Source organism: Bombyx mori, chromosome 23 (genome assembly GCF_030269925.1).
Source record: "Bombyx mori chromosome 23, ASM3026992v2".
Taxonomy (NCBI): domain Eukaryota; kingdom Metazoa; phylum Arthropoda; class Insecta; order Lepidoptera; family Bombycidae; genus Bombyx; species Bombyx mori.
The window spans coordinates 16,393,420-16,409,301 of NC_085129.1; the positions used below are offsets into that span (position 1 = coordinate 16,393,420).

At 38.1% G+C, this 15,882-nt stretch overlaps 2 protein-coding genes across 6 annotated transcripts in view; one reads left to right on the forward strand and one right to left on the reverse strand.

Moving 5' to 3' along the window:
• The window catches only part of LOC101736679 (choline/ethanolamine kinase), a 42,814-nt gene extending 38,637 nt beyond the window's left edge, over positions 1-4,177 (forward strand). For 3 of the 4 annotated variants that reach the window (XM_012694339.3, XM_021351064.3, XM_021351063.3), the window contains 2 exons: positions 1,780-1,968; positions 2,303-4,177. In XM_012694339.3, the coding sequence (XP_012549793.1) occupies positions 1,780-1,968; positions 2,303-2,413 (300 nt within the window). In that variant the 3' untranslated portion in view covers positions 2,414-4,177. Of the gene's footprint in view, positions 1-826; positions 913-1,779; positions 1,969-2,302 lie in introns of those variants that run through there. The other variant, XM_021351062.3, reaches the window with a different exon arrangement.
• Positions 4,178-7,329: 3,152 nt separating this feature from the next.
• Positions 7,330-15,443, reverse strand: LOC101736990 (acidic fibroblast growth factor intracellular-binding protein). Of its 2 annotated transcripts, XM_004930687.5 has the most exons (11): positions 15,191-15,443; positions 14,250-14,346; positions 13,832-13,933; positions 13,446-13,527; positions 12,626-12,771; positions 12,385-12,484; positions 11,764-11,891; positions 10,888-10,956; positions 9,774-9,860; positions 8,661-8,759; positions 7,330-7,488 (listed from the first exon to the last, which is right to left on the reverse strand). In XM_004930687.5, exons 1-11 carry the CDS (start codon positions 15,273-15,275, stop codon positions 7,410-7,412), a joined length of 1,074 nt encoding a protein of 357 aa, XP_004930744.1. In that variant the 5' UTR covers positions 15,276-15,443; the 3' UTR covers positions 7,330-7,409. The 2 variants fall into 2 exon arrangements, with proteins under 2 accessions (XP_004930744.1, XP_037875170.1); XM_038019242.2 differs by lacking the exon at positions 8,661-8,759 and having other exon boundaries at positions 15,191-15,432.
• Positions 15,444-15,882: the final 439 nt, after the last annotated feature.

Sequence of the window (15,882 nt, forward strand, 5' to 3'; positions counted from 1 at the left end):
TTTAACAAAAACTGAAGGTAGCGCCCGATAAAAGCGAGAACATGCAATGTAAAGCGTCCAATTTACATTTAACGATACATTGCGTAATTGTAAAATAACTGTTTTAATTGCAAATTCAACGTTTTCGTCCACGATTCCCAAACGCCTCTGTTCAATAGATGAATTTGTTTGTTTGTCCATTAATGCGTTCGTCTAATTGAGCTTAATCTGAACACTGATAGGAAGCTTAATTTAGTAGTTGATAATAAATACTATTATCATACATACCCGATCCTGTAGACCGAATGGTATACAGTTGACGTCGCCCTAAATACGTCATTACGGATCCTCCCGATCCTTTAACGGTGCTTTTAGGTACCACAAGCACCGGTCACCGCCCTCGTCGAAACCGCCGCTTGCGACGAAGGGCTCGACGAGTGAATTAACCCATAGACACAGCCCACTGAGTTTCTCGCCGGATCTTCTCAGTGGGTCGCGTTTTCGATCCGGTGGTAGATTCTGCGAAGCACTGCTCTTGCTAGGGCCAGTGTTAGCAACACTCCCGGTTTGAGCCCCGTGAGCTCACCTACACGTCAAGAAGCTGAAATAACCTCTTAAGGCTATCAGCATAGGTAGGGAATAAAAAAAAAAGATCGTAAAGTATGGGGCGCCCGACTCACAACTAAGAGTCGCAGATGTAATGGAAATACTAAGCAGTGGACCCAAAAGGATTTCGCTCAAACGTGTAAATGCTAGGAGCATTTCAATGAGACAAATAAAGTGTATATGTGTATGGAAGAACGACCCCATCACTACGCAGCTTTTGTGTCTGTGTGCTTTCTTCTAGCAGCCGCGACGTCCATAGACAACGGGGGCGTACGTAAGCCGGATCTCATTGCCTTCGGACATGGCAGCCGATGGAAAAAATAAAAACGGGAATCGAAAGTATTTTGAATGTACTTTTTATAGATTTTATAAATTGATGTGCCTCTGAAATGTGTTTAAGTTCATAGAAGAATGCTATCTCGTTCGCTCGCACATAAAAAACAATCAGCGAGAAAGGGATAATATGTGATGATCATATTGTTTCGCACTTCGATCATTCTACCAAATGAACATTTAACCTAATGCCACTTGAAATACGGTTTTAAATTTTATAACAAAGGTAGCCTGATTGATGTGTCAAATGGAAACAACATGATCAACAATCCATTTAACCAGTGACCTATAATTTGTATGTAGCATATTGTTAAACAGAGATCAAGTTAAAGTTGAACATACATGCCGCTACATCTAAGTAAGGAAGATCTCAGATTTGTAAATAGTTTTCGTACATGGAGAGGTCAATCCGCTTGGACCGTTTTCAAGTTCGACAAAATGGCCGTCGCCTGACTGTAATTTAGAGAAATTAATAAACAGATGGTAAATGGTCCATGCCCTGTTGCTATTATGACTTAAAGTAGTTACATTTTATAATAGATAGTTTTCTAGTCTAGTTTGCAGATCCAATAATAGATGGCGCTGCAATACATTTTTATTACCCAAAACCTTTCAGTCTCAGCCGAACCAATAAAATGACGGGAAAGTTATGTACACCTTTATGTTTTTATGTCTCAAATTGATATTGGGTCAGTTCTGAAATTTTCAGTTTTCTTGTGTCCTTAATGCCGTGTTCTTGGTCAGGATAGGAGTTAGTCGGAGAGTGAAGTTCGAATTAAGGCAAAGATAGTACGAACTGAGTTCTGATTAAGGGACAAGACTGATTCATGCCGAGCCTTAATAGGATATGCTTGTTTTCAGGAAATATTCATAAAGGAGTACTTAAAACATTATTCGTCGAACGTCTCCGAGGAGCCACAGGAGCCGAGCATAGATGACGTTAATCATCTGTTGAACGAGGTGGAAGCGTTCGCCCTCGCCAGCCACCTGTTCTGGACGCTCTGGTCCATTGTCAATGCTTCCAAGAGTCAGATACCCTTCGGATACTGGGTGAGTTTTGCGTCAAATTCCTTGGAAATAGTCCTTGGTGACTTGATTTTGTCGCAAGATTAATTAACGCTGGTTTTGTGTAAGCAATGGATCTATAAAAAAACTGGTGATTTATGGACCAAAGAAACCCACAAGCGATTCTTTGTCCTTACAACTTGGAACATTCTCTCTGAGTCGCAAATTTGACCCTTGTCAAAGTTGAGGCCTATATCCAGCAGTGGACATCTATGAGCTAAAAGATAGATACGATAGATAAAAACCGTGGATCACGTCTAGTACGCATTAAAAAGAATATTGAATCGACTTTGAACAAAACTTATTTGTATGTTCGCAGGAATACGCGCTGTCGAGGTTCGAAACGTACCAACGTCTCAAGATTGAGGTCATAAAGAAGGACAACTGCGGTCTGCCCCAGAAACGAAAAATATGCGAGGTCGACATATGAGAGGTATCCCAACTGACTGGGGCCGTGCAGCTGTCGGATTAAATCGATAGATGGCGTTGTTACATAAAAAGTTCGGACTGATGTCACCATACCCAACTAGGTGGCGGTGTTTTTAAGAGAATGGGCGGAGTTGCAAAGACTGATCGTTATATGGCGGTTAAAAAGTGATGTGAGTTTTAAGTGAACAATAGGTGGCGCTGTTTTAATTTTTTTCAATACAAGCACAATATACCATTTTTATTCTAAATTCGCTATGCTGCTGTTAATTATTCGAATAGACTGCAAATTAATTAGTGAGAGATATGCTTAGAACAAAAAGAAAAGTGATATAACTCAAAAATCCTATTTAATAGTTCCTTCAGTAGTGATGCTGATAGTGGCTAAACTCGCTCAGAGTCTGTTTTTGTTTGAGGCTGCTGATGAGCCATTCGCTCATTGAGTAGATCAACGGTGATAATCATTGCTGACGTCTGCAGAATGACTAAAACATTTGTAGTTACCCAATTCAGTGCCCATATGGCGCGACATCTCAAAGTGAGTTTCTCGAACGAAAAAAAAACAGTAATTTTAATTATACGTACTTATATTCCATTTAATTATATTAGTGACTTAATTGTTTGTCTGTAATGTTTAAATGATTGACGTGGTGCAGAATTCGGTCGGTTGTTCAATCTAAGACGGTTATTATAAGCGATATGAACATAGATTTCATGCCATGAAAACGTTTTGTGGTAACAGCACTGGTATTATATGAATGATTCCAGTAATTTATTTTAAACATATTGTGGAGTAGAAATGTCTTGTTCTCTTTCGAACGCTGCTAAAATCTTCTCCCATGTCCTATACAAGTATCCATTTTTAAATTTATTGTAAGAAAAAAAGGCCCTTATTTCTCATTCCCAATAACTTTGTGCTTCAATCGGGATAACTCTTTTCCTGTGCATACAACCTCTGTTATATTATGAGTATTCTCGCGTATTCCTACCAACTACCTAACTCCAAAACCCTTCGCGTTGATGCTAGTTCTGCAGGCTTTTTTTATTTCGAGTATAGTTAAAACGGCTGCCCCACCCTTACCGAAACGCATTACTGCTTCAAGGCACGTAATTACCCGATAATCCTTTAACACAGAGCAGGTCGTGGACTTACCCGAGTCTTCGACTGAACATCCGACTGTTTCTACGTCACATCTTAATAAATATTGACTGAAAATTCTCGTAATCGATGTTCCAATATTTATTTGTGATTATAATAAATCGTATGTAAGAAATGTTTACGTTTACCAAAAATTATGTAAAAAATTATGTACTACTCTTAATGTTTTGTTTTGCAAATGTGCAAAGAACGCATGCTATAGTTTAGTTAGAAAATATTTATGTAGTTGTAAATTTTTATTATACAAGTTTGTGAAGATGACCGGATTTGAAGTGACAACTAAATATTTCTATCCTTCGACTAAAATTATTAAGAAAAATTATTCATAAAAGTGCCGGCTTTAACTGAGATCCCTGAACGGTAGATGGCGCTGTTTTCTATAAAACTTTTCTCCATTTAAATACAGTTGCAATTGTATATGTTGCAGTTTCACTTTATGAACTTGTTAAGTTCAAATGCACTCGCTTGATTTTTTACTTTAACGTATTTAATGAGCGATGATTTTTTTTTATCTAATTCATAAATTAAAAAATGAATGTGATATTTAATTATTATGTTGTAAAAAAGTTTGTAAATTGTTTAGTAATTAAATAAAAATCATGTTTCTGATGATGGTGTTTTTGTTTCTAGTTCATTACCAATTTCTTTTTATATTATCTGCAATAACTTCTTTTCTGTAAGCGGTTGACGTTTCTTTGTTTCATTTTAACACGCTTATATTAGCTTGGTAAGTAAAACAATTCGATTTGCTGTTCAAGTGTGTTTTCAGTTGTATCATTGAATTTGGTGTTGCTCACGGGCCAAAGCTTCCAAGATTGACGGTAGCCATTATAACAGACAAGATATTTGACAGTAGTCTGAATCTCGCTAGTGACATTTTTGAAATACACTTACATATATACACCTTATACACGCATATACTGCTCAGTGGGTCGCGATTCCGATCCGGTGGTAGATTTTTCTTTATAATTGAAGGATCACTGGTGGCCTGGAGACCTTTCCAGTTTCACCAGGACCGGTGAGCGAGCAAAGGCTCAGCCAGAAGGCTTGGGATTTGCTAACAGCTACCCGAGTACTTCTGAAGGTAGCCTAACAACTCAAGAACAGCTGCTTTGTCAATAAATGGTAGGTTCTCCGAAGCACTACTCTTACCAGGCCTATTGTCAGCAAAACCTTTAACCTGAACCCCGTGAGCGCACCTACACGTCCGATGAAGTCAGCATAACCCCTCAATATCGCTAGCAATACGTAGTCTTGGAGGAAGACCAATTTCCTAACGGCTATTTCGCTCTTCAAACCGGTGCCTACGTCTTCTTTTTTTTTTTTTTTATTGCTTAGATGGGTGGACGAGCTCACAGCCCACCTGATATTAAGTGGTTACTGGAGCCCATAGACATCTACGACGTAAATGCGCCACCCACCTTGAGATATAAGTTCTAAGGTCTCAGTATAGTTACAACGGCTGCCCCACCTTTCAAACCGAAACGCATTACTGCTTCACGGCAGAAATAGGCAGGGCGGTGGTACCTATCCGCGCGGACTCACAAGAGGTCCTACCACCAGTAATTACGCAAATTATAATTTTGCGGGTTTCATTTTTATTACACGATGTTATTCCTTCACCGTGGAAGTCAATCGTGAACATTTGTTGAGTACGTATTTCATTAGAAAAATTGGTACCCGCCTGAGATTCGAACATCGGTGCATCGCTCAACACGAATGCACCGGACGTCTTATCGTCGTTAAGGTGAATTTACATTACGAAATTAGTGGCATGAAACTAATTTCGTGACATTAGTTTTACCAACAGTTTCACGTGTAATTTAATACTTTCGTAATGCATGCATTAATTTCATGCATGCAAATTAGTTTCGTGCCCTGCGCGATTTTTTGGTGAAATTAGTGTCATGCAACTAATTTCATAGTGTAAACGCGACGTGAAACTAATGTCGCGAAAGGGCCTGCGCTGTGCGGACGTGTGTAATGTTAGTTCGGACGCGCTTCAAGCCTTGAAAATGTCAAACCAACGATGGAGTACAGAAAAAAAAATACAATTCATTAATGAATATCAGCGACAAGTCTCTGGGACCCGAAACACCTACAATATAAAAATAGGGATGCCCGAGATGCGGCCTACAAAATAATTATGGAAGCCATGGAGATGCAATATGTAAAAGAAGCATATATATATAAGCATTTCTTTAGCTACATTGAATATAGCAAAATATAGCTTTGATGCTGACGGCGCCATGGCTACTGCGATACTGTGGATTTCGCGACACTAATTTTTTAACGAAATTACTTTCGCATATATCGAAACTACTTTCGTGCAACTGAGTTCAACATGCATGACACTAATTTCGTAATGTAAACTCCGCATTAGGCCACGACGACTTCAAATCAAATCAAATCACATCTTCAATGGCTGAAGAAAGTGCGTCGATACGTCGATTGTTACTGACCACATTAGTCGGGCTGTTAGAGTATGGAGATAGAAGTAAGGAGTATAATCTTGTACAGGGCCTTGAAACTGCGATACTTTATAATAAATATTTTTTTGTATGGAAACTAGCGACATCTTGTAGCGGATGCCCCTAAACTTATTTGTTGTTAAAGTTAAGGTATTTAATAATTGTATAACTAGACATAAAATAAAAATAATAAATCATACAAGACTTAATTTTTTATAGACAAATTTGTCCATAAATTAGATAGATAATCTAGATCTAACTGTGGTTTCTGAAAATTTAAAAAATTCTTCATTAAAAATAAAATACAGTATAGGTAATATGTTGCTGCCATCTACAGAAGCAATGAGAAACTAACCGAAGCGAAGCCATCTAGTGGATGACGCCCGTAAATATTTTTGTTGATTGCTTGAGTTGCTTATCTATAACTAATTTATGTGTATTATCTATGACCTTGTATGGAGGACAAGTTGAAAAGTGTCCGCCTGTAAACAGTAAGTTATTGTTGAGAGACTTACCGAAATAGCGCTAGTGTAGGAAGTGGAAATGTCTTGAATATAGCAGTTTTAAATAGAGTGAAGGGTGCCGGGTCGAAGTGAAGTGTGGTAGTTTAAGACGCTGTTTTTAAAATTTTAAAATCTTTCCCCTTGCTACTGTGGCGCTATCTTAATTGGCTCTCTTCTTTAATTGGCTCTCAACGGACACTTTTACACATATAGTGTAAAAAGTGTCCGTTACAATCTGCTAAATAAGGGTGGCGCTACAGTAGCAACCGGGTAAATTTAAAAAAAGGCGCTGAAAGTTACTAGAATAAGATAGAGAGATAAAAAAAGGACGAAAGAACTGTAAGCACTACATAATCACAAAAAGGATTTTATATAAAGCTGTTAAGAAAATGCAATCGATGTCTCAACGTTTTCCCACAGCAATAATTTTAGGTTATATTGACGAAATTAGTTTGGACTACGTATGTATGTGATGTCTTGTATATTACACTGTCACTAACTACTATTGTCATTAAATATATTAAATTTCCTAACTCAGCATACTTCAATCAGTTAACAACTGCTAAATTCATATCATACCCTGTGCCTATGTTAGTGCCATTCTGGAAGATTTTTGAACTGTTGTTTAGTGCTGAAAGTGGGACACTTTTCCAAGCTTCTCCCATATAAGGCAATTCTCTTTACCTCTACCCTCCATACCTCCATGATTTAAAGTTCTTTTACGTCACCTTGACGTTCAATTGAGATTTGACAGTGCCATCTATTGGCTAAGAATTAAAAACCAAAGTAACGGCAAATAAAACTTTATTTCTATACAAAGAATACACAATGACTGATACAATGTTGATCTATATTAAATACACGGTTCTAGATATGGTACATGGTCAGTAAGCATTGACTTATGACGCGCATGTATCGTTCCCAGACGTTTTTCAAGTCGGCTTCCCTGCAATAAGAAAAAAATGAAAGTCAGCGGTTTATAACAGGCATACTGGTGATAGGACGTCTTGTGAGTCTCCACAGGTCTATTGCCACAGTAAGGAACAACTTAAGTTGTTGTTCCTTATCCTATTCCTATCATGTTTTATTTATTAATTGCTTATAAGGTTGACGAGCTCACGGCCCCCTTAATGTTACCGGAATCGAGCTCCGGTAATCACTTAAAAATATGTAGATGGACTTTGAATTCGATGGTCTATTTCTATTATATTTTGTCTACTGCCCACTTTAAGAATAAATTATATTTTAGCGCCCCCATTTTTTCGCTTACTTAAAAACCACAATAGCGAGAGCTCAGTCGGTGTCTAATCAAAGACAAGTGACAAGACTAAAATTAAATGTCCTCCTAGATGAAATTACAAATCGCCTCCCACGCTTCTACACAACGCCCCCTTTTTTTCTGGGTCTCTTACCGTCCCCCTTTAGGGCTGCAGCGCCCAAAATTTATTGGTTAAATTGTTGAACGAGCTCACAGCCCACCTGGTGTTAAGTGGTTACCTGAGCCCATAGACATCTACAACGTAAATGCGCCACCCATCTTGAGATATAAGTTCTAAGGTATATTTACAACGGCTGCCCCACTCTTCAAACCGAAACGCATTACTGCTTCACAGCAGAAATAGGCAGGGCGGTGGTACCTATCCGCGCGGACTCACAGGACGTTCTACCATCAGTAATTACGCAAATTACATTTTTGCGTGTTTGATTTTTATTACACGATGTTATTCCTTCACCGTGGAAGTCAATCGTGGACATTTCTTAAGTACGTATTTCATTAGACAAATTGGTACCCGCCTGCGGGATTCGAACACCGATTTATCGCTAAATACAAATAGGCGGGGTTACCTCTTTCCAAATCGTCCTTAATCTAACAAATACAAAAAAGTAAAGTACTTCTACTTCTGATTTGATCTCCAGTTTTTATTTATTTATTTATTTGCTACAAGGAGAACCAACAGCCAATAAACATAGTATATAATAATGTAAAAAATAATTGAAACAAAGAGCCAATGAAAGGTTCTCACCAATATAAACAATTTTATATCGGACATTTTGTATATTTCAGTCATAGTGCTCGCCAAACGTTTACACTAGTAAAGATAACCCTGACCCCCTGACCTGAGCACGTCCATCTGGAGCGCGCAATGCTCGTAGGCCGACAGGAACTGCGCCAGGTCCGTGCGAGGCCACCCGCCTAGCCGCAGGGGCTCCACGCACCTGCAGACCGCACGCGGCATTACGGGGGACCGGGGGACCGAGGGGGGACCGGTTGTCTATGTACGGAGTCGCCCCTCACGATTTTTAAAGGGATTTTATGACCTGGTAACTAAGACCTTTAAGCCATGTCTTATTTTAATTCATATTCTTATTTTTATGAAAAATAATTATATGGAGTGAAATGAAATTAATTGAAGATGAAATAGGATGAAATGAAATAAGATGAGATGATATGGGATGACATATGATCTCAGTAAAATGGTGGTTATTTACTGAGATTTTTTCAGTTGACTTTTTGGAGGATCCCGAGAAGTTACGTCCAGCGGCTTTGTTTCATTTCCCCACTTTGCACTTTCACAGATATTAAACAGTTACAAATTTAAACCTGAAGAAACACTAAATAGGCAAAATAAAACAAATCACACATCTTCACTTCTCGCGTTCCCGTCAAAAAGTCGCCCGCCACGTGCGTCGTGTAGTGTACAGGTGACGAGAAATTAATATTTCCAGAAGAAGATATCCTGTAAATTTCCACCATTTTACTGGGACACTATTTAATTTCTTTGCAATTATTGTGATTTCAGATGAACAGCGCCGGGTTTAGAAGTCTGGAGGCCCTCTGGCCCTATATTATTTTCCAGAATAAAATGAACGATTTTTTTCAGTCCAGTATTCCAATAAATCATTTATTATGAAACCACGTAAGTTCGAAGTTAACAAACATCAGGAAAAGATGTTTACTGAAGCTTACTTGTCGGAATTTGAGAGATTTTTTTTCCAAGGTCTCTATTGTGTGGCCCCGGAGTTTTCGACCCGGTTATTCAATCTCAGTCCGATCGCAGGTCCATATTTATATAACATTTTTAATTGAAAAAAATAAATCCAAATTTATAATCATTACAATTAATTGAAGACTATACAACCTCGGTACTGGCAACATTGGCCGGGGAAAAACCATATTGCCATATTAAAAAAAGAAACAGTTTATACATGTTGTTTTATTGTGTATGTTACCTTTCTAAGAGGTCAATGAAGAGAGATCGGAGCTCCCGGCCGCGGTGGAGGTTGCAGGCGAGCCCCACCAGCGCGCGCGTGTACAGCCTGGAACATTTTGTTTTTTAAAGAATTTTATGACCTGGTACTAAGACTTTTAGGTCAAGTCTTATTTTAATTTATATTCTTAATTTTATGAAAAATAATTATATGGAGTGAAATGAAATGAGATGATGATGTGGGATGAAATATAATCTCAGTAAAATGATGGTCATTTACTGAGATTTTTGCAGAGGACCTTTTGGAGGATCCCGATAAGTTACGTCCAGCGGCTTAGTTTCATTTTCCCACGTTTGTGCACTTTCACAGATATTAAACAGTTAATAAACCACCGTTATTACACATTTAAACCTTAAGAAACACTAAATAGACAAAATAAAACAAATCACACAACTTCACTCCACGCGTTCCCGCCAAAAAGTCAACCTGGAAGACAACGGCACTCGCATGCTGGGGAGGGGGTGTACAATTTCCAAAAATATTCCAAATTGAGTTAATATGCGTAAATATTTGGTATCACTAGTATTTTTCTCATAAATACTGTCAAAAGAGCGTAGTTTAGTTGTAGATTTTTTTTGTTTACCTATATTTTGACTACTATTAATAAAATTAATACATAATTTTATCTTACTTTTAAAAGACAGATAATGTAAATGGTAAAAAATAAAAAAAAAATGTTGCAAAGATGATTAATAATAAAAATATCACATGTTTTAAGCCTTTAAAACACTCCTGTAAAATTAGTTAGTTTTGAGATTATACAGTTTTAATGCGAGAAGACGATTTGTGATGGTACAGTCAGGGTCTGTGCGCTGGTGGCAGGGAGACCGGTAAACCTACACGGGAAGGCACCACCACCCTGCCTATTTCCACCACGAAACAGAAATGCGTTCCAGTTTATGACCAACCTTGAGTATACAAGTAAGAGTTCGATATCATATCTGTTGAGTCTGTGGACGTCGGCTGGTAACAATCTTCGACCAGTTAGTTCCCAGACCACAGAATTGCCCCCTCATCCAAAAAATCCAACGCGGCTTTACAATACCAAATTAACATTAAATCAAATGCCGCCCACCTGAAGTTCAGCTCCAACTCCTGATACGACTTCTCCAGCAGTTTAGGCTTTAACTTCATGCATATCAAACTGAAAATAAATGGGTTAGTAAGGCGCTGGGCTCCAGGTGTCGCCCGGTGGTGACTCACACTTTTTGTTTTTTTTTGGGCAGTGTTCAATCAAAATATGAACATCATCATCATTATCCTGCCCTTCTCCCAGTCACCTGGAGTCGGCGCAACATGTTTTCTCCTTCCATACCATATCATATATCATTTCTTCGCTCACTCCCCTCTTACCCATATCGTCTTTCACACAATCTATCCATTTCTTCTTAGGTCTACCACTTTCTCTATATCCTTCCACATTCATAGTTAACACTCTCTTACCAACCTTATTTTCATTTCGTCTCATCACATGTACACACCATCCCAAACGCGTACTTCTCAGCTTCTCTGTCACAGGTGTCACTTTCAGACTTCCTCTAACATATTCATTCCGTATTCTATCCATTCTCGTTACTCCACACATCCATCGCAACATTCGCATCTCTGCTGCGTGCAATCGCCTTTCATCCGCCACTTTTGTTCAATCAAAATATGAACATTAGAATATATTGTAATATTGTAATGGTAACACCTAAGTTCTAAATAAGCTGCTAATTTTATGTTTGGCGCTTGGCAACTCTCTCTTCCGTTCCAACCTTTTACACCCGTGCATGGCAAGTTGTAATTTAAATTAATATAATAAAATAAGAATAAACACAAATTATATTCAATATACAAGCGGTCCGGCCGCCGCGAGAACGCGATCGATCAACTAAAACGAAATCGAGCGCGACATATCGTGTGACGCGGTCCCGGGGCGACCGGACCGCGCACGGGTCTGCCCACGGACTGCTTGTGCTCCTTCTCCTTGTCCAGCAGGATCCTCAGCTCGCGCAGCTCAAGCAGGAACTCGCGGTCCATCTCCGTGTCGTAGTACTCCGGTCCGGTGCAACAGTACGTCCAGCTGCCCATTATGGCCTGCGGGGAATGGTAGCAGTGGACAGTCGGACCCGGACAAGAGGCCACGCCTGGGAAGAGAGAGAGAGAGAGAGAGAGATGGGAGAGAGGGAGAAGGGGAAGAGGGGAAGAAAGAGAGGGGGAGAGAGGGAGAGGGTAGAAAGAGAGAGACGGAGAAGGAGAGAGAGAGATAGAAGGGGAGAAAAGGAGAGAACCTGCTGGGGCTTGTTACAAACAGCAGTAGCTCTTGACGCGACGCGCATCGCGAGGAAGTACCTCACAGTGGAACCCTAACCGCTGGCGGTTTGTACCGTAGAATCCACCACAAACGGGTATCTATTAATTGAATGTTTTTATTCATTTATTTTTAAATTAAGGATGTGCTTATTTCTTTTTTGCAAATATTTTTGAACGCTTCCCTATTCAAACATTATGTTTTTGCCTGGCAACATTCATCAATGATAAAAAAAAGAATTGCCTCGCTAATATACAATTAAACTCATATCATGATCACCTGGGCGCAATGATAGAAATCGTTGAAGGATAAATATTGCAGCTTCCGTTTCGCCGTCTCGAACCTCATGCAGGCTATGAACACCACCGCCCCGTACTTCCTGTTAACAACAACGATAAGTGTTGGAACGAACGCCTTATGCTTCCCGAGTTACAGAAGTCAAACTTCTGAAGATGCAGAAGTCAAACTTCTGTTAATACGGAAGTTAAACTTCTGATAGGTAAAATCAGTAATGACTCACTTCGCGAGCGGGTCGGACAGCAAGAATGTGCTTCTTATATTGGCGACCACGTTTCCGGGCATCTCTTCCACTGCCTTGAACACTCTACGCACGTTGTCGAACTGACGACGACAGCATCGCAGAGGCGCGCCCGAGCGTTCCGCCACCTGGGACATTGGAAAAACGCGATTTAATAACGGACATTGTATTTTTTTTTTAAATTGGAAAACAATTTGTAGGGTTAACCTTGAAAATCGGTAAGATTTACAATTAATCATTGATCGCAACTATTTTTTTTTTAAATCAATATCCATTGCTCGCAATTGTGCATTCATCCTGGCACACTGGATGTCTCATTGATTTGACCATAAATGCTTTTTCCTTCTTGCTTTAAATAGACCAGCCTTTCTCGGACCCCGAAAAAACATGGGGGCGTTGTGTAGAGGCTTGGGAGGCGATTTGTAATTTCATCTAGGAGGACTCTTAGACACCGACTGAGCTCTCACTATAGTGGTTCTAAAGTAGGTCCATTCCAGCTAAAATAGAATTTATTCTCAATGTCGGCAGTAGACAAAATATAATAGAAACAGATCATCAAATTCAAGGTCCATCTATTTTTAAGTGATTACCAGAGCTCACAGGAACCCCAAGGTAATTTCAACTAATATATTGTCCAACAGCTGACCTACCATTAACACTGAATGACTTGTCAGCAGAATTAAATAATACATACCCATGTGTTATTCCAATTCAATCTAGCGCCAATAATCATGTCTATATTTTTTTACTGGATGTTAGTATTGTGTCAAATCTGAATCCTTAAAATGCTCTTAAAACTCACCTCATCTAAATCTTTTCTGTGTCTGGAGGATAACTTCCTTCCAAGCAACTCTCTTATGACTGCATCATCCAGGTCATAATATCTGTATAATGTTATAATATGAGCCACCTGCATAATATGGACCAATCATCACCTATATATTATAGTGTCTAGTGGTTATTGCACCTCGTAGTTATTACAATATGAATATTATTACCGATCAAGTGATAAGATGGAAGTCTCAATTTAATTGCTCAAAAGCTTTCATTTCTGAATGGAATGCATTAGAAAGAGGATGGTGGGTTCTAAGCGTAGGGGTTCAAAATACATCCCAATATTTAATTATAGGACATTATTCATTCACTGCAGAATTATATAATTTCTTTTGCCTAAAACAATAAACTCACTTCTCTATGAGCATGTGTTTCGTCTGTTCGTCCAGCTGGAAGATCATTTGCTCTGTCAACTTTGATGGTACCGTGAGCAGCCTCTCAAGCAATGCAAAAGTTCTGATGAATAAAATTAAAACAATATTTTTATGGTCATACATTCAACATTGAGTAAGATGATGGTGTTATCACAAAAGTGTTATCTGAAGAGACGCAATCAAATAATTTTCACATTTAGTACTTATATCTTATTATTGCCTTTGGCAGCTGAGCATACAGCCCACCTGATGGTAAGTGGTTTCCATCGCTTATGGACATCAACAATGCCAGGGACAAAGCCAAGCAGTTGTCACTTATGCTCTGAAGTCATTTGTTACCATGAGTTAATAAATTAATAATAGTAATGGTTATTTAAAAGGTATCTTTTGATATTAACCTGTAATGATCGAGTACATCGCTGGCTATCAGCTCTACAGATGTTCCTAAATGTTTGGCTGCACCACGCTGATGCAGAGTTGACACTGCTTCACTAGCTGAAAGTTACGTATCATTTTGTTTCTCAATAATTAAGACAATATTCTTTTGAAAGTTTTGGGAATTTCCAATAATAAAGACAGGTTTTCGTCATTTATAATAAATTATATAGATGCTATATATGCTATGATAAATATATATTCCGAATTCAACAAGTATATCTACTATATTCTGATAGGCTAGTCAAATATTCCCGTGTTTTGCACATACTCTATAATATATATTTCTTATGCTCATGTGTTGGTTGTAGTCTCGGACTAAAAAGAATTAAAATTAGACTTCGATTTGCAATTAGATTCTTAGTTTCTCAATTTAAATTCAGGGCAGGATATTGTTGAGCCCTCAAGATCTACATGAGAGACTTACGACCAAAGCCTTTTTAAGTTTCATACTACACCGAAATAGTCTGTCTGTTTTAATATAGTCACTCCTTTTTCTTCTGCCCTCTCACCCCCTGACACCAAATCATGAGTGCTAATGTACATCATAGTACCGTTATGCTGTCACACAGCAATGCTGTTATACTAGTCTTTGGTGGTAGGGTGTCTTGGTAACCCCTTGACATCAGGTGGGCCGTAGGCTCATCCAACTAAGCAATATTAAAAAATGCTTAGTTAGATGAGCTCCACTAAGGGTTTCATGGTAGTTGTATTATTGTTTTCAATTTTATTTATAAATTATAGTTTTAGCTAGAATTTTGTATCTACAAATATTGTTTTTATTCTGAAATAGGACCGACATTGAGGATATTAATAATATTTGAATATTAATGAATATAAGAGTTATTACTTTAATTAAGAACTAAAATTATATTTGTAATAAAAGCACATCAGCTGTACTCACATGAGCAACCCTCGATCCATAACTGGTATATTTCAGGATCGATCAGTGTATAATTACTAACGAATACATCAACTTCTGTGTACATTTTTTTGTTATTTGTCTTAACCTATTTGTTCTTTAACTTTGCATTTCTTTTTAATCGCTACCTATTTTAATGCATTTAAATAAATGATTTAATCGTAATTTTTGTAATTTGTTATTAGCAAAAAAAATATTTGTATATCAGACAAACGGAGGCACAGCCCATACAGCCATGAGCCAAACCTTTTATAGCTTTAGTGAAATTGATTGAAAATTATTTTGAAATAAAATTAAGGAATAGAAAAAATATAGTGTGTATTTGTTTAATTTTATAAATGTAATGAAGTTAGAAACCACATCCAGTGATTTTAATTTTCTTCTCTCCACCATTTAGTGTCATCTTTCACTCTTCCATTCATTTAAATCTTCTTCAAAATACGTTAGTCTTTCTGCCTAGATGTGGTGGTGGTCGACTTTTTGGGCGCTACAGATCATTGTCAACTATCAAACTATAACTTTTCGTTTTTTCTTTTACTAGAAAGCTAGCTTTCTTTAGAAGCTTTCTTTTACTAGGTACGGGAAGCAGGAATAAAATAGTTTGATACACCTTTTTTGTAGTGCATTTAAGTAATACTATTTTCAAAAATTTTAATGATTAAGTAACATTCAAG